General features: G+C 39.2%; 1 protein-coding gene across 1 annotated transcript; it reads left to right on the forward strand.

Annotated features, from left to right (window-relative positions):
• Positions 1–4: 4 nt before the first annotated feature.
• Positions 5–14,844, forward strand: LACTB (lactamase beta; the record flags this gene model as incomplete). Its single annotated transcript, XM_029952253.1, has 6 exons — positions 5–250; positions 675–741; positions 2,911–3,101; positions 3,388–3,739; positions 4,931–5,096; positions 14,061–14,844. Coding segments are annotated over 6 exons (1,554 nt in total), but the record flags the coding sequence as incomplete, so codon positions are not given.
• Between the last annotated feature and the right edge of the window lie 5,970 nt (positions 14,845–20,814).

The following is a 20,814-nucleotide window of genomic DNA, read 5'->3' on the forward strand; positions in this document are numbered from 1 at the left end:
CGGTTGGGTCGGGGGCCTGGGGCTGGGGCTCGGGCTGGCACTTGGGGTGAAGCTGGCGGGCGGGCTGAGGGGCGCGCCCCCCGCGCAGTCCCCAGGGGCCCCCGACCCCGAGGCGTCTCCTCAGGCCGAGTCGCTGTCGCCGCAGGAGCTGCCCCTCGCTCCGTGGTCTCCACAGACCCCGATGCCGCCCCCCACCCGGCACTTCGCCAGAGCCATCGAGAGCAGCCGCGACCTGCTGCACCGGATCAAGGTGCGGAGACGGGGCGTAGGCTGCCGCCGAGAGCCCGGCCACCACCACCGGCGTCACCCTGGAATGGGGCGCCTTGGTGGTCATCTCCCGGGCCCGAACGGACCCCACCCCAGGAGGTGGGATGCTCGCGGTCGGCTTCCGAGAAGGACTTCCCGTTCCCCGACCGCCCGGCCACGGCTAGAAGCTCTTGGGGGTTGTTCAAGTTGGGGCGGAGGTCACCTCGCCAGCCTCGGGGACCGCCCCTTAGCCCTCGGTGCAGACCAGGCACGCCCCTCACCGTTAACGCCGGGCCGGGCCGAGCTGGGGTGGGCGGGGCTCGGGTGGAGGGGCGGGGCCTCGGGAAGGCTCTCAGGTGGGCGCTGGCTGCTGTGCTAGGTATTTCCGCCTGTCTTTGAACTGTCTGTTCTTTCCCGTTCGCTCTTAGGATGAGGTGGGAGCCCCTGGCATAGTGGTTGGAGTCTCTGTAGATGGAAAAGAAGTCTGGTCAGAAGGTGGGCTCAGAAAAGTGTTATTTAGTGGTTTGTTTTGTGCCGGTTGATGACTGAAGGTTTGGTGTTTTACCGCTTGGAGTGAATCCCATGAAATGTTCAGTTTTCCTAAGACCATACGTGTTGTAGAGAAAACAATTCTAACAGAATAAAGAATCAGGCTTTCTGTAAAACAGCAAGATGGCTGGGGTCTAAGGACTGGATTTACTGTCCTGAAAGTTGTATATAGAACAGTCTATTGTCTGCATATTTGTAGATGACCCTTACTGCTAGATAAATTTTAATTAACAATATATTGAGTCCCCTGTTCTGTAAAATGCACCAAGAACTAGGGGTATACACGATTTCTTTTCCTTAGTGAGTTTACATCTCACTTTATTAATTTTTTTAAGCAAAAGCCAGAAGTTTTAGGAAAGAGATCTCTAATCATTTCATGATACTTTTATCAAAGCATATTTTATAATTTACTTACCCACTGTACAAAAATTGGTCCAACTATCCCAGGTTTTTAGGAACCCTACTTTTAGAAAATGTGTTAGATATCATTTAAAAGAATGAGTACTTGTGGGGCAACTGGATGGCTCAGTCAGTTGAGTGTCAGAGACTTGATTTTGGCTCAGGTCATGATCTTGGGGTTCATGGGTTCCAGCTCCATGCTGGCAGTGCAGAGCCTGCACAGGCTTCTCTGTCTCCCTCTCCACCCCTGCCGTGCTTTCTCTCTCTCTCAAAATAAATAAACATTAAAAAAGAATAAAGGGATGAGTACTTTGTAAATGTTTATTTATTTCTGAGAGAATGAGTTGGGGAGGGGCAGAGAGAGAATCTCAAGCAGGCTCCATGCTGTCAGAGCAGAGCCTGATGTGGGGCTTGAACTCAGGAACGATGGGATCATGATCTGAGCTAAAATCAAGTCTAACAGGTAATCCACTTAGCCACCCAGGTACCCCTAAAGGAATGAATACTTTTAAGAGAAGTTCATGGGAACAATTCTGAATTTAAAGAAAAATGATTCTTCCCCCAAGTCTAATTATAGCCTAATCCGAATACCCAGTTTATGAAAAATATTATAATCAAAAATTATATAAATGTCAGCTTTATGGGTGAGGGCTTTATTTTTATGTAACCATTTTTCAGCATAATCCACATTTACAATTTAAAAACAATCATTGTATCCTTTTTGTTCTTTACAGATCTCAGTTCTTACTGCTTAGATTTTCACACTTAACAGCCTCCAGAAGATGAAACCAAACTTAAAAAATTCTCTAGGAGTTTTAAATTAGTAGTACTTTTTTTTTTCCTGGTTTGCAGCTGAGGTTAACTGATGATTACCTAGATTGGGTTTGCAGGACATCTTTTCACATTTACTTTTTTTTTTAAGTTTTTTTTTCCTCAAGAGAGAGTGCAAGGAGGGAAAGGGCAGAGAGAGAGAGAGAGAGAGAGAGAGAGAGAGAGAGAGAGAGAGAGAGAGAGAGAGAGAGAATCTCAAGCAGGTTCTGAGCTGCTGGTGTGGGGAAACTCCCAAAACTATGAGATCATGACCTGAGCAGAAACCGAGAGTTGGTCGCTTAACCCACTGAGGCACCCAGGAGCTCCTCACATTTACTTTTCCTGGGTGGTTATTTTAAGAAATTTAGTGGAAACTCAGGAATCAAAAATAAATATAATCTGAGAACAAAGTTCTCTTTAAAGAATATAGAATAACTTATGTGAAATGTGGAAGAACTAAACTGTTGAGATAAACTAAGAAGAATTAAGATGTGAAGCAGAAAGAAAATTACTCTTGTGTACAGTGTGCAATTTTGGCTTAGTTAGAAGACTCTTAGCCTTACTGTTGGCAGTGTTACTGAGATTCTCATCCCTTATGTGTTTGCTTTTTTTATGAAAGTAGAATATCAGGGTGCCTGGGTGGCTCAGTCGGTTAAGCATCTGACTTCTGCTCAGGTCATGATCTTGCAGTCCATGAGTTTGAGCCCTGCGTCAGACTCTGTGCTGATGGCTCCGAGCCTGGAGCCTGCTTCAGATTCTGTGTCTCCTTCTCTCTCTGCCCCTTCCCCAGTCAGGAGTAAAAGGATATTCCTTTAGATAAATACATGGGATGTTTTAAGATAGTATTATTTCAGTTTCTAAAGACTCTTCCTGTTAATAGTGATGTTTTGCTTTTCTTTTTTAAAGGTTTAGGTTATGCTGATGTTGAGAACCGTGTACCCTGCAAGCCAGAGACCGTTATGAGAATTGCCAGTATCAGCAAAAGCCTCACGATGGTAGCTCTTGCCAAATTGTGGGAAGCTGGGAAACTGGATCTTGATATTCCAGTACAACATTATGTTCCTGAATTCCCAGAAAAAGAATATGAAGGTGAAAAGGTAATGAAACTCACAGTTCATTTCACTGTTGGCATGTTAAATGGTCTAAAAGGTTTCACAAGATTCTTCAGTTTGTTTTTAATTATCGTTAATGGATTAAAGGGTTTTTTTAATCCAGATGACAAGTGATTGTGTATTTTTCTGAAACTTAAGACTGAACATGTGCACATGACCTGTTTTTCCAGCAGCAGTTTAAAATGGAAAATATGACTGAAGCATTATTCCAACGCTACTTTTTATTATACAGTTTAATATTATAATTGAATTTCCATGTTTTTACAATCAGGTTTCTGTCACAACACGATTATTGATTTCTCATTTAAGTGGAATTCGTCATTATGAAAAGGACATGAAAAAGGTGAAAGAAGAGAAAGCTTACAAAGCCTTGAAGATGATGAAAGGGACAATGGAATCTGACCAAGAAAAAGAGTTCAAAGAAAAAGGAGGCAAAAGTAATGAAAAGAGTGACTCTGCTAAAGCTAAAATAGAGCAAGATAATGATGCCAAAGGCCGGAATTTAAAACCTGGCAAGAAAAAGAATGATTTTGATCAAGGCGAATTATATTTGAAAGAAAAGTTTGAAAATTCAATTGAATCGCTAAGATTATTTAAAAATGACCCTTTGTTCTTTAAACCTGGTGAGTGTTAATTCCTTCTTTTAACAAAATCATCATTATTGAAGTATTAATTTTCAGAAACTCCGAAATGATCCCGCCCTGAGAGCACTGGATGTGGTTGATGATGGCAGCATGGGTTTCGTTGTTAGACCAATAGGTGCCTTTTTGTCTGTCGTTCTTGACAAAGCCTGGCATCCAGCTATCGAGTTGTTTAGACTGAGCTGTATCAGTCATTTAGTGGACTTTCCGTATCAAGAGATTTGTGGAAACTATGGAGAAATGTTGTAATGTTCTCCAAATAAAATCTAGACCAGAGGGATGATAAAATATTGCTACTATGTCAGTATTTAGAGCTTAGTTTAGCATTTAAATTGCTCCACTTCTTTTCTGCCTTCGTTCCTTAAAGAAAATAGTTTTCATTGATTTAATTTTATTTCCCAAAAAGCTGACTGTTAACAATTTTGTAAACATTTTTTGGTATGATGCCTACCAAAACCACTTAATATCTTTCAATCTACCACAAGCCTATGTACTTCTATTCCATTTTTATTTTAAACGTTGTTTTGTTACCATGAAGAGATATTAGATAGGTATAACTAATAAGGGCAAAAAAAAATAGAATTCTGGATTTTGTCTTAAAAAAATAAGATTCCACTTATTAGTACCGATCATACAATCTGTGTTTCCAGAATCCCAAATGGTATAAAGGTATGTCTTTGAAATGTATCTATACTTGAATATGTATTTGCTTTTTAATGTATATTTGAAACAAAGTCTTTATACCTACATATATTTTATTAAAATAAGAATGTGCCCAACTAATTCATGCCTTAAACAATGAGTATTAATATACTAAGAGCAAGACCGTTAACTCAAGAAACCAAATTTGCTTTTCTTTCCCTTCTCTGTTTTGTTATCAGTTTGAGTGATTTTAATTTAGTTTTGAGGTAGGATAAATTTGCTTATTCATTATTGCAGAAGGAGTAGACTCATGTGAAATTTAAGTATTCTGATTTTCATTGAATCATGGAGTAATTGCAAAGTTGATGAAATTGCAAAGTTGATGAAATTTATTAATCTTTTCTAAATGCTATAGTAAAATATTCCAGTTGTAAAGGTATGCCAGTTTTCAGTGGGAAACATTTTATGTGTTTTGAAATAATAATGAAGCGTTTTCTTTTCTTCCTCCCCCCCTTGCAATGATGTCTCAAGGTAGTCAGTTTTTGTATTCAACTTTTGGCTATACCCTACTGGCAGCCATAGTAGAAAGAGCATCAGGATATAAATATTTGGACTATATGCAGAAAATATTCCATGACTTGGATATGCTGACAACTGTGCAGGAAGAAAATGAGCCAGTGATTTACAATAGAGCAAGGTAAATGGTGCCTTCTGGTATGTCTAGCTGTATCACATCTTAACGCTGTGGTGTTCATTAAAAATCAGACTTTCCTTGTCTCCTTTCCAAAATCACACGTGCTACATTTTGAGAGCTTTTCCACATGTCTGTCTTTCCATCTCTAAAGTAAGAGAAATTGGATGTATTTGCTGAGTACCCCAAGTTCCTTAGATGAAAAAAAGCAATAATAATTTTAACTCATTATTAGTTGAACCAAAATTGCACCTATCATGGGCATCTATAATATGCTCTAACATCATCCCTTTTCTTACATTTTAGCTCATACTTTACCTTTTATTATTTGTTTTTAAATTTTGAAATGATTTAATACTTAATAGAAAAGTTACATGTCGAAGTACAAAGAATCCCCATATACCCTTCACCTAGTTTCCCCAAATGTTGTCTTTTTACCACATTTGCTTTATCTGTTCTTTTTTTCTCAAATTTTTGGAAATAAGTTGCAGACATGGTGCCCCTTTACCATAAATACTTAAATATATGCTTTCTAAAAATAAGGACATTCAGGGAACAAATATCAACACAATGCTTACATTAAATCTACAGACCTTATTCAAATTTTGCCAGTTCTCCCAATGATGTCCTTTAAAGCAAAAGAAAAGGGAAAAAATTATTTTCTGGTTCAGGATCTAGCCTACGTTCATACATTACATTTAGCTGTCATGTCTCACAGAAGTCACATGAGGTCAGTTTATCCCATTATTGATGATGGTGACTTAATTGCTTTTTGAGGTGGCATTGCTAGGTTTGTCCCCTGTAACAGTTTGAGTCATTTAATTGAAATTTATCAGATTAAATTTTTATCATAATTTTTAACTAGTGATTTGTAAAAGGAGCATTGGGAGAGAATTTTGAGGCTAATGACTATAATGAGTTTTATGGCTCTGTTTTCTTTTGCATTTCACTAATTATTTGGTTTGTTAGAAAGGTAACACATTTAACAAATCAACCGTTACTTTTACTTTGTATATTTTTCTTAGTACATGCTTTGCAAATGGCTCAGTGGTACTTGAAATAGATGTAATAGTGGAATTATTTTACCTTTACCTTCTTATCCCTTTATTGATTTTGTTCAATCTTCTTTTATATTTAGTTAAATAGCCATTTTTAAATTACTGGTTTATTTAAAAGGATTAAATGTGCATTGCAAATCAGCCTGAAAGAGGTTTTTTGGACCTAAAAGAAATTAGGTTAGCAGCAAGCAATGAATTTTAATTATAAAATGGCCTATAGTTCTCAACCTCTTCAAACAATTAGTGTTTATTATTTTTAGATCCAACATTGCATTCTCCTGGAAAGCATAAGAAAAATTGAGAAATGCCAGTTTGTCAATTGAATCTAAAAATGATTTTCTAGTGAAGAGGGCATAGGTGCTTGACCCTATTTTGATTTAGATCGAGGCTCTTGATGATGCCTACACTTATATATAAGGGGTAGAGAACATTGGGTGCAATCACTGAGCTGCTTTTCTAAACTGAAATTAAGACTCCATGAATGTACAGACTGCATGGCAGTTAATTGCTGTTTTCCTCATGAATAATTTATGACTTGCACAAAAATCAAAATATGGCATATAATGGTGAGTTAATTTCATTTTATCTCCCATTTAAAAAAAAAGAAAGCTGTGAGTTTCCATTTCTTCTGTTAGACGTTCCTGTCAGCTCTTGAGTTTGTTAGATTTTAATAGTACCAGCTGGTACTAAAGGAGTAGTTGATTCATTTTAGTTACATTATTTGGGCTGCGGAAAAAGGATAGGAACAGAAGGAAATATTGTTACCTATGAAAATGGCTCGCCCATTTGCTTTGCTTTTTTTTTACTTGATGCAATATCTATTTGGGCCCCTAAAACTCAATTCTGATTTTTTTTTTTTCGGTAATAATTATTATAAAAGAACTTAAAAGCACTAGCTTTTTAAGGGAGTTCAGGGAGTATAAGGAAATATCACAGATACATTTTTTAAACAAAAAACCTTAAAATAAAACTTAGTAAATGCATATGTGTCTATTCTTTATGTGAAACAAGTTCACAGCTTTGTTATTTAGTCTATTGCCTCCTTGATAATATAAATTTAAAAACATTTATATTATCATAACATAAGCTTGTTAGAGTTATTAGAACCCAAAAGTAAATACATATTATCTTTATCACTTCTCTGTGTGTATATATGTGTGTTTAAAATAATATCTCCCAGTGTCTGTCACCTGTTTAAGGTATTTCCCTGGAATCCTATCCCAAAATACTACTTACATTTATTTGGCCAGAATTTTAGCCAAAGGCCACACTTATCTTGAAGAGATGCAGAGAAATTAGTTTTTAGCTGGATACATTGTTGTTTTCAATAAAACTGGGCTTTTCTTAAATGGAAGTTGAGGAACATTGACTTAGTATAACAAATAGATATATAATTCTGTATAACAAGTGTATTCAGTATAGGCAAATAAACTAAATAATCCTTTAAGCTAATACCCATGGGGAAAGTGGACTGAATGTTCTTGTACTGAAAGACACTCAGTTTGTTGACCGGGGAATCCCTAGTCAATGCATTAGCTTATTTTTATTTTAGTTTTTAAAGAATTTAAAGAATTTTTAAATATTTGTTTATTTTTGAAAGAGAGAGACAGACAGAACCTGAAGTAGGCTTCAGGCTCTGAGCTCTCAGCACAGAGCCCTACATGGGGCTTGAACTCACAGACTGCAAGATCATGACCTAAGCCAAAGTCAGACACTTAATCAACTGAACCACTCAGCCCCCCCACACTTGCTTTTTTTAAAAAGATATTTTCCCCATTACCTTATTTTTAGATTCTGTTTGTATTTTCTGTGTTTGACACAATACATGCAACAAAAATCTCTTTTATAATTAGATGGGACCAAAAGCTAATACAATGGATGCTTTCCAAAATGTTTGCTATATTTTGACAGTACAGATATGGTCTTTACCTTCTGTTATTATCTTTATGATTATTACATATTAGCTTTGCTATATTATCTCCTATAATTAAGCATTGTTACTTATGCAGCTCTTTTTTGTGCCATTAGCTGATAGGTTCTCAAGTAATAGGTTCAATCCAAATGTTAATGCTAAATGTTAACGTGTGGGATTGGTTTTTATAGTATGCATTTTAAATTCTGTGGGTTTTTAAACTTCTCCTAACAGTAAAACACAGACCGGCACATAACGATTTCTAAAGGTATTTAAGAAGCATTGTAAAAAATAAAAGTATTTTGAATTTCTAAGTTGGTAGATATAGGTTTCTATAGTTATATAATGCTCCTGTGCAGAATCTAGAGATTCTTAAATAAATAAGAAGAGGCTGTTTGTCATCTGGCATCATTCCATCAGTTATTCAGTTACAAAGATGTCTCAGTAACTTATGCAAGAACTTGTGTCTGTCTTCCATTCTTTTTAGAGCAGAAATTCCTTAAGAATTTGAAATGGTAAGAATATCTTTTAGCTGAACAAAATTATTTTCATGAAAAGCCATTAAGTTGTCCTCTGTCAAAAGGAATCAAGAGATTAAAGCCTAGAATTTGTTTATTTAAAGTTTAGAATTCTTGGTTGAAGTCTGGAATTCTCCGTATTTTTATGTTTTAAAGGAGGAATGACTGAGGAGTCCTAATTTCCAGCTTTGATATAAGCAGTTTGGAATGCTTTACTGTTAAAACAAAATTATACATAGCTGATTATCAGCCAAAATATACTGGTAGTTCTCCCCTAGTTTACAAACTTGGAGTTCACTATAAGAAATAAATTTCCCAATGAGAAAATGTATTTCTATTATGTGGTTTCATTTAGATTTGATTGGCTGGAATTAGAAGTGTAATCAGAGTCCAGGCAGAAAGTAAGGAGGGCCTAAAGTATGGGAGAGGCCATAGGAACAAAGGAAGGGAACAGCACAAGTCACAAAGCAGAAGTTGAATAATAGGAATTAGCATCTTGATGGATGTGAGAGTTGAGGGCCAGAGTCAACTAGGGTTTTAATGGAGACGAGAAATATGAGAAGGTTTGGAAGAGATTAATTTAATTTTGGACGTGTTCATTATGAGCAATGAGAAGACCACACACATATCAAGTCACTGGTTCTCAAGAGAGCATTTTAAGATTCTCCATAGGCTTGGGTTTTTTTTCTATCTTGAAAGCACATAGGTTTGGCACCGCCTCACCCCTGCTTCACCCAGTATTATGACATGGACTTTTAGGGGACATATAAGATTCTTGAAGAAAGAAAGGAGTAATTTTTCAAATTATATATGCCCGTAGACCCTCCAAAGTTATGAATTTTGAGGGAAGGGTACAATTTTGAGAGCGAGGAGGCCCACAGGTGATTCTGATAAACAACTTTCCTGCCCTTCCCCCAAACCAGATTTGAAAATTAGTAATGCTAGTAGGAAATCTGATTGTAATTTGAAACAGGGCCTGTGGAACTGATGCAGATTTATAGTTTTCTCTGTAGAAGACAGGGAAGCGGGGCCACAGTGATAAGAGAGATGTAGGGAATTGGGACTGAGGTCTAGAAGAGAGAGCAGCCTGGCCGGAGGGGGAGTACGGAGTGCTGCAGGGCAAATAGGATGCAGACTGATGAGGGAATTAGGAGAGCCTTGAAACCCACAAGAGAGCTGTTGAGTGACTGAAGACCAGAAGCCAGACTTTAAGGAGTTGAATGACTAGAGAGGGTGAGTGCATGGAAACAGAAGGTGTGGGCTGCTCTGTGTAGTTGGAAAGTAAATGAGAGAGAAAGGACTGGCAACTGGAAACTGTAACAAGGATAAAAAGATAAAAGTCTTACTTTTGTGCTTAGGATACAGAATACTAGAGCATTTTGTGAACTAAGGTGAAAGAATCAAAGCTCCTAGCATGGCATAGAGAGTCTTTTGTGACCTGTCCCCTGGCCCAGGTGTACTCTTCCAGCATCACCTTCTGCCACTTATCCCCTCAGGCTCTCTGCCCCAGCCCAAAGAACTACTTTGCTCCCCAGCCTGGCCTCTGTAATCAGCCATTTCAAAAAGACTCACTCTCACTAGGATTCCTCACATCCATCTTGCTAGTCACCCAACGCCTGTTCCTCAGAGTGTGGTCCAGAGTCCAGCAATATTGACATTGCCTCAGAGCTTGTTAGCATTGCAGAAATTCACCCGCTCCCAGACCTACTGAAGAATCTGCTTTTTAACAAATCCCCCAGCTGATTCATATAGTGCTTTGAAATTTAAGAACTGTCCAACAAGACTGTTAGCACCTTGAAAACAGCCACAGTGTCTGGCTCAGCCTGTCTCTCCATTGCTTTACAAGGTGTCTCCGTTAAGTATTTGGCCAACAAGTAATGCTTTCATGTATTGAATACTTTTAAAAAATTTTTTTAATGTTTATTTACTTTTTTGAGAGAGACAGACGAGCAGGAGTGGCAGAGAGAGGGAGACACAGAATCTGAGGCAGGCTCCAGGCTCTGAGCTGTCAGCACAGAGCCCAATGCAGGGCTTGAACTCATGGACTATGAGATCTTGACCTGAGCTGAAGGTGGACACTTAACAGACTGAGCCACTCAGGCACCCCTGTATTAAACACGTTGAATGAGCACTCAGTGGATGGCAAGTACTGTAGGGGAGTCACCAAGGAGCAAGATAGGTAAGGTTCCTAATTTTATGGGAAAAAAACAAACAGGTAGACTAAGAATTTCAGATACTGATATAAAGAAAATAAGACCCAACAATGGGATAAAGAGTAACATGGAGGGAGGTAGGGATCTATTTCAAATATATCAGTTTTAGACATGACTGATAAGGAAAGCTAAATTGCCTTATTGCAAATACAGAAATAAGTCTGGCACAAAAGAAGTAAGGCAAGATGTTCTAAGTAATGAGATCAAAGAAGTAAGGAGGGGCAAAATCATATGGATAGTGAGTCTTAATGCCATTAGACCCTCTGCCCCTTAATCTCACAAATATTTTATAATACCTCCTTTAATATCCTGAAATGAAAGTTGTAGATCATATAACCCGTACTCACTACTCTAAAATAAAAGAAGAGGGGCGCCTTGGTGGCTCAGCCAGTTAAGCATCTGACTTCACCTCAGGTCATGATCTCAAGGTTTATAAGCTCGAGTCCCGTGTGGGGCTCTGGGCTGACAGCTCAGAGCCTGGAGCCTGTCTCAGATTCTGGGTCTCCCTCTCTCTGCCCCTCCCCTGCTTGCACTCAGTTTCCCTCTTTATCAAAATAAATAAATGTTTAAAAAAATAAGAAAGAAAAGAAATAAATTTATAATATATAGAAGATATATCAATATGTTTATTCAGAACATTAGAAGACAAAGTCAGATGCAACTTAATACATAAAAGCATCATAAATGTAACTAACAACTGTAAATGCAAACCAACACAGGTATATTGTATTGGTGCTTCAGTTCATGCCTTTGTTGGCCACGTCTGGCTAAAGGTTTGAGCAGAATAAAGTGCAGTCCTTCAATTTTCACAATGATTACTTTCAAAAAAAGTCATTGTAGAATAAAAGCATGCAAAGGGTACTTTGTGTTTATGTATCAAATGGAGAGCATTCTAGGCTCAGCTCACTATAAAATTTTTTACTTACATGAATATCTGGTAGGATAGTGGAAGGTCTTACACGATATGGGAGAATACCACTTTGTGGGACTTTCTCATACATCATAAGACATTTAGAATCCTTGGGCCCTTACCTGCTAAATGTCAGTAAGAGCCCTCTAATTATTGTGACAACTAAAGAAATGCCTCCAAAAATTTCCCTTATGGATTTGGTGCTGCCTCTGTTGAGGACCATCGCTTGTGTTGTAGTCCGTCATGAGAAACTTGGGTTTTGTCCCCTAGTGGTAACCATTGGAAGGTTTCAAATGAATGGAAGGAGGGGGAGACACAATCTCAGGCTTCTACATGGAAAATAAATTGCAAAATGTCTTAAACTTATGAGAATAAATTGCAAGGAGATAAAATGATCTAGGAAGTGTACCTTGTAGAACAAGGTTGTAGAGGCAAAAAAAGGCAGTCAGAGATGCAGGTAGTAGAATTAGTCTTAAAAATAATAGGACATTTTCATAGAGACTGAAAAGAAGGAAACCATAACGCCTGACTATGTAAATACATTTAAGATAAAGATGGCAGTTTGAAGCCATCTAAAGCATCTAAAGTAGGCTGGAATCTTCTCAGTAAAACAAAGGATATAGTTGCCCACTGGCCAGAAGTGGGGTAGAGGACCCAGGGTGGAAGAGATTGGGAGTAACTATTGTGAAGAACATACCAGAGAATAATCAGGAAAAGAAGGAGATTTGGTAATGACAGTGAAGACCCTTAGCAAGAGTATGAGTTGGGACCAGTCAGCTTCATTGTGTGAGTATCTGCAGCCTTTCTTGGCAGATAAGGATCCAAAGAAAGGGGTACCTAAACTTATTCAGGATTGGCAGATTGGTGAGTAAGGAACCCAAAAGTGCTAGTGAGACCACAGCTGAAACAGTAGTTCAGGCTACAACAAAGTCAGGTGAGATCAGGAGGAACTACAAGACCTGGGGAGATTGGGAAGAGTCCAGGGGAAATAGATGGCGGCCAGGGGGAATAGTCATGATGAGGGCAGAGAGCAGGTTCAGTTGGAGAGCTGGCAGGACTGGAAATCACAGTCCCAGGAAGGAACTCCCGAATTCGAGACCTAGCCGATCAAGCAGCTGACGATAACAGTGAGCTTGAGTCTGACCATGTTACGAATAGCCACGGTGGGAGGAAGATGAAGGTCATTCCAGACGGACAGCACACTGAAAACCTCAGAGCACATTTCATGACGCATCTTGAAAGAGGATTGTCATGAGCCATGTTTCATTTTACGTTTAATTATTGTGTGATTTCATTCCATTTACCTAATACGGATGGTGCAGTCTCCTCTTAGAATAGAAAGGTCACAGATCAGGCACTTGGTCTCTTTTGTTTAACATTTCATTCCAGCGTCTAAGCAGCACCAGTACTAAGTGCTCCATCAGTAATTGTGGAATGAGTGAGTAAATAACAGCTGACGTTTATTAGGTGGCTACCAGGAATGTGTAAAGGGATTTGTACACGCAGCCCTAACTCTGCAAAGCAGGTATTTTGGTCACCATGTCACAGATTAGGATGCTGAAGCAAGAGGCAACAGATAGCCTGGGTTTGAATCCAGCTCTGCCACTTACAAGCTTTGTGACCTGGGACCAGTTAATTTTTACTGTCTGTGCCTCAGTTTTCTGTCTGTGAAATAGGAATTATAGTGGGACCTACCTCTAAATATCATTACAAGAATATTCATATTTATATAGTTCTTAAAACAATGCCTGGCACAAAGTAAGAACTGTTAGAGTGTTAAATAAAATAAGCAGATTTTACTAGCTAGGAAGGGTGAGTTTGGGATTCAAACAGGTTTGGGAACTCCGGTTTCTCTTACTGCACCAAGAAAGCACCGCGTCGCGTTGCTGTACATGGTGTCCCTGCGCCGTTATTAACCAGGAGATGCAGCCTCCTTACAAATACTAGTTTCATTCTTAAGCATCCCAGTGTGTACACCTTTAGTTATAAAAGTCACATGTGGCACATGATTCCCTGAGCCCAAAGACTGGGAATAGGTACCAAGCAGTAAGTGCTTCTGCATATGCACAGGGCAAATATATCATGTGTAATAATCAGTACATTTCTATGGGTAGTAAAAGGATGGGCAAGCCATGCCACCAGAAAAAAAATAACCTGCTTTCTCTGCTTCAATTACTCAATTATTTGTGTTTTATTAGAATGTGAATCATACTGAAAATCCATGATTTCTGAGAACATCTGATCACTCCATTGAAACACAGTCTGTCTCACGTACCTATTTGCCTATTCATTTTCACATGTAAAGTCAAGTCAGTAGTAGACTACTGAATGTTTAATGACCATTCTTATTTCATTTTAGATTTTACGTTTACAATAAAAAGAGACGTCTTGTCAACACACCTTACGTGGATAACTCCTATAAATGGGCTGGTGGTGGATTTCTGTCTACAGTGGGTGATCTTCTGAAATTTGGGAACGCAATGCTGTATGGTTACCAGGTCGGGCTGTTTAAGAACTCACATGAAAACCTTTTACCTGGATATCTCAAGCCCGAAACGATGGTTATGATTTGGACACCAGTCCCTAACACAGAGATGTCTTGGGATAAAGAGGGTAAATATGCAATGGCATGGGGTGTCGTGGAAAAGAAGCAGACCTACGGTTCTTGCAGGAAGCAGCGGCATTATGCCTCCCACACTGGAGGTGCGGTGGGTGCCAGCAGTGTCCTGCTGGTCCTTCCTGAAGAACTGGATGCAGAAGCTATAAATAACAAGGTTCCCCCAAGAGGAATAGTTGTTTCTATCATATGTAACATGCAATCTGTTGGCCTCAACAGCACTGCTTTAAAGATTGCTCTGGAATTTGATAAAGACAGATCTGACATATCTTAACATCCCAGGTACAAAATGAGCTGTTTTATTCTTGTTGTTTCTGGAAACAAAGTCCCAGAATACATGAGATTTTTAAAAATAGATTTGTAATAGAGGATAATTGAACGCAGAGAATTATGCACCTCTAGTTGCTTAATTTTGTAATTGTCTTTTATTGTAAGATTAGTTCTTTATACTCAGGGAAGTAACTATTATTTTTACTTTTTGAAAAAAGGTGTTAATCCTTGAATAAAATTTTCTGATAAAAATATATTTTTGAATGTTAATATAAAGGACATTGTCATTCTACAGGAAACTTCGAATACGGTTATTTTAATGTGACGGCAGAAACAAATGCATGAGAAATTGTATATTATCTATTACAGTGTCAAAGAACACAAAATTATCTCGTAGTTTCTGAGGCTCGAGAACCCAGCAGCCTGGCTGGGTGAGTCGGGCGCCAGTCTCTAATGAGGTTGCAGACAAGACGTTGTGGTCATCAAAAGTCTTCTCTGGCGGTGGAGGAAGTTCTTCCAGAATGGCTCACTCGACTGGTGGTAAGAGGTCTCAGTCTCCCACCATGCGGGCCTCTCCACTGGACTGCCTAAGTGTCTTAGTGTCATGTTACTTGGCTTTTCCCAGAGCAAGTGATTCTAGAGACTGAGAGGGACAGAGAAAGAGGGAGGGAAAGAGGGAAAGCCCTGAGCCAGGCAGAAGTCAGTGTCTTTTATAGCTTCGCCTCAGAAGTCACATCCCATCACATTTGCTATATTCTCTAGATCAGGCAGACCAACCCTGATACAGTCCTGGAGGGATTACACCAGCTATGACTCTCAAGAGGTGGAGACCATGGGGTGTCGTCTTCCACGGTCTGACCTCTGCTCCCAATGATTAATGTCCTTCCTGCATACGAAATAAGCTTACCTCCTCCCAGGTTTGCCAGAAATTTCATTCCATCATTGTATCAGCTCAAAACCCAGTATTGATCGTGTAAATCAGGTCTAGGGATGGATGAGGTTCTTTGGGGGTAGTCCCTTAAGTATAGTTCTTCTTTATCTGACACCCAGGAACTAAAGTTATCTGTTCCCCACATGTGGAATATGCAGTGGCACAACACGTACAGTCATTGCCAGAGACCCTCCTCTTCAGAAAGTGGGGAAATGGAAGACAGATGAGTTCTAGCAATTCCGAAATCCAACCAGACATAGGCTGGCAGCTGCTTAATTAGTACTCAAGGCCTGAGAGTAATTCTTGGCTCTTGGCTGTGTTCTCCAGGCCCTTGGTTCTACCCACTGAGTTATAATCTGTTCGTGTTGGTAGCTGAGTGTTTTTCTCAGCCTGCTCTCTGCTCATATAAGTTTGAGGCCCAAAGGCCTCATTTGTACTTTCCTTTCAGTCTAAATTAGTAGTATTCCTGCCAATATAATTTGTTTCAACTTGGTGCCTTTCCTACAAATCTCACAGGGTGGGGGTAGGGGGTTCATGTTAGTAAACATTAGAAACACTTGTTTCTAATAAACCCTGTTGTTTATATAGCTCTGAGGCACCATCGTGGGGCTTCCAGCAGTCAAAGGATTTTTTTTTTTAATGTTTTATTTATTTTTGATACAGAGAGAGATAGAGCATGAGATGGGGAGGGGTAGAGAGAGAAGGAGACACAGAACCGGAAGCAGGCTCCAGGCTCTGAGCTACCTGTCAGCGCAGAGCCTGATGCGGGACTCGAACCCACAAACGTGAGATCTGACCTGAGCCGAAGTCGGAGGCTTAACCAACTGAGCCACCCAGGTGCCCAAAGGATTTTATAGTCAGACCCTCAGCTTCATCTTTAGACCATGTTTTCCAGGAAGTGCCCTAAATCTTATCTTTGCCTTGAAGTAATTTCTTAATTTTAGCTTCATTTGCCATCTGGAGAGTCTGGGAATTTTCCAAACCATCCATTATTGATTTTTTTTTTGTATAGTAGTCCTTCCTCTAGCTTATGTCTCTTGTGCCTTTGGTAGAAGCAGCAGGAGGAAGCCGGGAGGCACATCCAACACTGGACACATCTGCTGGGTCCCTCAGTTCACTGGGCACATTTTCTACTTTCCGTGTTCCTGCAGGCAACACTGTGGCCAACAGTGTTTCTGCCACTGCAAAATTAGAATTCCTTTCATCCGCTTTCCAATAAGATTTTCCTTACGGTCCTTTAAGTCCACGGCTTCAGCCTCCTCAAAGTCCATCATACTTCTGAACAGTTTCTTCAAGGCTTTCACTAACACTCTCTTTAAAGTCCATCCAACTTCCAGCCTCTGTTCTAAATCCACTCCCACATTTTACATTTCTATTATAGCCACACTCCATCTACTTTCAGGTAATAAGTCTGTAATGTGGAAAAATACATATTTCAGATATAATTCACAATTCATATACCTTAAAATTCACCCTTTTAAAGTGTACAATTCATTGGTTTTTATATTCACAAGGTGCACACCCATTCAACTTCAGAACATCTTCACCCAATAAAAGAAATATTATACTCATCAGCATTTGCTCCCCATTCCTTTCTCCTCCGAGACCCTGGAAACCACCAACCTACTTTCTGTCTCTTTGGATTTACCTACTACGGACATTTCACATCAGTAGAATCATGCAACATGTGGCCTTTCGTGTCTGACTTCTTTCATTTAGTGCATTGTGCATTAGTTAGCTATTGGATTAACAAACCATCCCATCTCACAATGTCTGTGTTCCATAAATGTGAGTGCAGCTAAGCTGAATGGTTGTAGTTCAGACTCTGTGGTTGCGGACAAGATGTGAGCAAGACCTTCGGTCATCTGAAGGCTTGCCTGGGACTGGAGGGTCTTATGTTAATGTGGTTTACCCAGGTGGCTGTAGGCAGGAGGCCTCCCTTACTTGCTGGCTTAAGGCAAGAGATCTCAGTTTCTGACCACATGGACCTATCCATAGATCTGCTTGATTGTCCTACAGCATCCCCAAAGTTGAGTAAGTGAAGAGAAAACAAGGGAAATGCCACAATGTCTACTATAATCTAGCCTCAGAAGTCTATACCATCGTTTACACCAAAGTCTCCTGATCACACAGACCAACCCTGAATCAGTGTGGGAGACTGGGTCCACAGATGGTTTGTTACAGTGTTGACATATTAAGAATTTTTGTTGTAACAGCCATAGATGAGTATATTGGAGATACACACTCAATTCAGGAAAATTAAAAAAGAAATCAAAGTTTTCCTATACTCTAATAAGAGGGGTTTTCTACACTTCTGAGCCCTAAGCCTGATTCTTCACTTTCCACTTTGATCTGTAAAGGTAAAGAGATGGATATTTCTGAGTTGGTTGAAGTATAGAGGAAGCAGCTCCCTAAAATAGATCTGTTTGATCTCCTTGTTTCTCTCTGGCTTCTGATCTCTATGTCTTGTATTCAACATTTGTCAAAGTTTTCGGTCCATGCTAATTTTGATAAACATAAAAAGGTTTAATTTATTTACTTTAATATTTAAAATTTTAAATATGTTGTAACTAAAACCAAATAAAATTATGGTAATTTATTTATTTTTAAGGTTTATTAATTTTGAAAGAGAGAGACAAAAACACAACTGGGTGAGGGGCAGAGAGAGGGAGAGACAGAGAATCCCAAACAGGCCCCACACTGTCAGCGCAGAGTCCAGTGCGGGGCTCGAACTCATGAACCATCAGATCATGACCTAAGCCAAAATCAAGAGTCAGAAGCTTAACCACTTGAGCCACCCATGCACTTCAAAATTATGGTAACTTAAAAAAAATTGGGGCACCTGGTGGGTTGAGCATTGGACTTCAGCTCAGGTCATAATCATGGTTAGTGAGTTCTAGGCCAGCAGTGAGTACTAGGCCTGCATCGGGCTCACTGCTATCAGAGAGAGCTATCATGCTCTCTCTCTCAAAAATAAATATTAAAAAAATAAAGATAAATGTTTCTAATATTGAAAGATATCTATGTCTGTAATCTGATCATGTGATATCGTATGCTTCAAACTTGTGTTCAGACCACAGAGTGAACTGCTCAGAGGCTCCAAAGAGGGGACATTTGAATTAGGAGAAAAGGATGAGGAAAGAAGAGTGTCTGGCATTGGGGAGAAGTGCCCCGTGACGGAACCAGGGGTGCAGGAGGACCCACAGAGCACGAAGAGCCCTGTGAATTTAGTGAGTGTGTATGATGAATAAGGCACTTGATTTAGATGTTTTTCATATTTTTTAGGATTCTTGAAGCTCTTAGAAGAGCTGTGAACTTAACTCAGAAAGCGAACTGCTATGCACATGTCAGGGCTTCACAGATGCTAGATGAAGAATTCCTGTTTAGGTATTTTTGCCATGATAACTTCTTTTCTCACTTAATATTGTTAGAAGCAGTCTTGATAAATGTACACACCTCCCACAGTGCTATGTCTGATGTGGCGGATCCTTAATATTAGGGAAAAGAATTCAGGAGAACTTGATGCTAGCTTCTTGTGTTTTGAGGGGTCTTTTCCTTGCAATTTATGAGATGTCAAGGTGATCATTGGCTTCAAATGATTTGTTTTCCCTTCCTGTATTAAACTGATCTTTTATTTTATTTTTATTAAACTTTTATTTTGTGAAATTGGGGGGAAAAACCCAGAAAGCACACAAGAATCGTAGGGCAACCAGTCAATATAGTCCCAGTCCCCAGAATTCAAAATGTTAACATTTCGTTAAATTTTCTTCATTAAAAAAATAGTAAGTAAAACATAAGGGATAAAGCTGAAGACCCCTTTTACTCCACCCAAAGTTCCAGCCCTTTTGCCCTACACCCTTCCAATTCCTTATTTAATTTTCACAGCCATGTATGTATCCATATCTAATAATAGTATTAACTTGTATTATTTACATTTATACAAATAGCATAATTGTATACACGTTTTCTACATTCCCTTTTTAAATTTAACATTGTTTCATGATCTGGTCGGTTAATTTTAATTGCTATAAAATACTACATTGTATGACTATACATCACATAATGTTTTCTTATTGGCAAATTCTTTTTAATGGGCAGTGCTGTAAGGAAAATATTTTCCTTGGTTGAACCATATGAAATTGCTGGTTTTGTAGGTAAAAAAACATTTGAATAGGAGTTTTTTTTATGATTGACCATTAGCCATTAGGATTTCCTCTAATGTAATGTAGTGTAATCCCACTTACATTCTTTGCTCATCTAGAATAACAGAAATGAATGAAGTATTTCTTTAGGAATTTACTGTGGGGGCACCTGGGTGGCTCAGTCAGTTAAGTGCCAACTCTTGATTTCTGCTCAGATCATGATTTCAAAGTTGATGGGATTGAGCCTGGCGTCCAGCTGTAAGCTGACAGCATGGAGCCTGCTTGGGATTCTTTCCCTCTCTCTCTCTGCCCCTTCCCTGTGCTTGTACACATGTGTGCACACACTCTCTCTCAAAAATGAATAAACTTTAAAAAAATATCTTTCAAAATAATTAACATAACTATAGTGTGGTAATGAAGTGGATAAATAAATTAGAGAAAAATAGAACTTGAAAGTACTTGGGTTTTGTTTGTTTGTTTGTTTGTTTGTTTGTCCAGGCCTAGAGAATAGCAAATTATCAGTTAATTGTTCAGCTAGGAGGAAAATTTTATGTTGCTTGCCTTAGTTGCATTAGGGTGTATCTAGTTTACTCATTTTCTCCCTGACCAGGTGCAATTACCTCAGGGACAGGGCACGGGGACAGGCTGCTCCTGACACTAATCAGCAAAGCACTCCGAGGTTTGGTGCCAAGCAGAAATGATAATTACAAGAGTGTAAATATTGGCTGCTGCCTGGCGGCAAGAGACTTTGCAAAACTTGCCGTCCCCTCACCAGGAATTTTCGCTCAACTAGTGAGTTCAGGATGGCTCCCAACACTGGCCCAGGTGAACACATGAGGTGTCTGAGGGATATGTGCTGGTCAAATCACTTACCCAGAAGTAGCCCACTTAGTCTTGAAAACTCTCCATTTTACACTCAGCTGGGTATGTAGCTCGCATGACTTTTCAGAGAACCCTGCCCCCAAATTCACAGATGCCAAGTTTGTTTACCGGAACTAATAGAGGTAGCCTTGTACCTGTGCTAAAAGCTTTTTTTAGGAAGTCTCTCCCACTAGCAATTCAATTATTTTACCTGGCAGGAAATCTGTCGTTAACATCTCTATAAAATTATTTTTTTTTGACTTATGGTAGATTTATTTTTTTTATTTTTTTT

This window comes from Suricata suricatta, chromosome 9 (assembly GCF_006229205.1).
Source record: "Suricata suricatta isolate VVHF042 chromosome 9, meerkat_22Aug2017_6uvM2_HiC, whole genome shotgun sequence".
Classification (NCBI taxonomy): Eukaryota; Metazoa; Chordata; class Mammalia; order Carnivora; family Herpestidae; genus Suricata; species Suricata suricatta.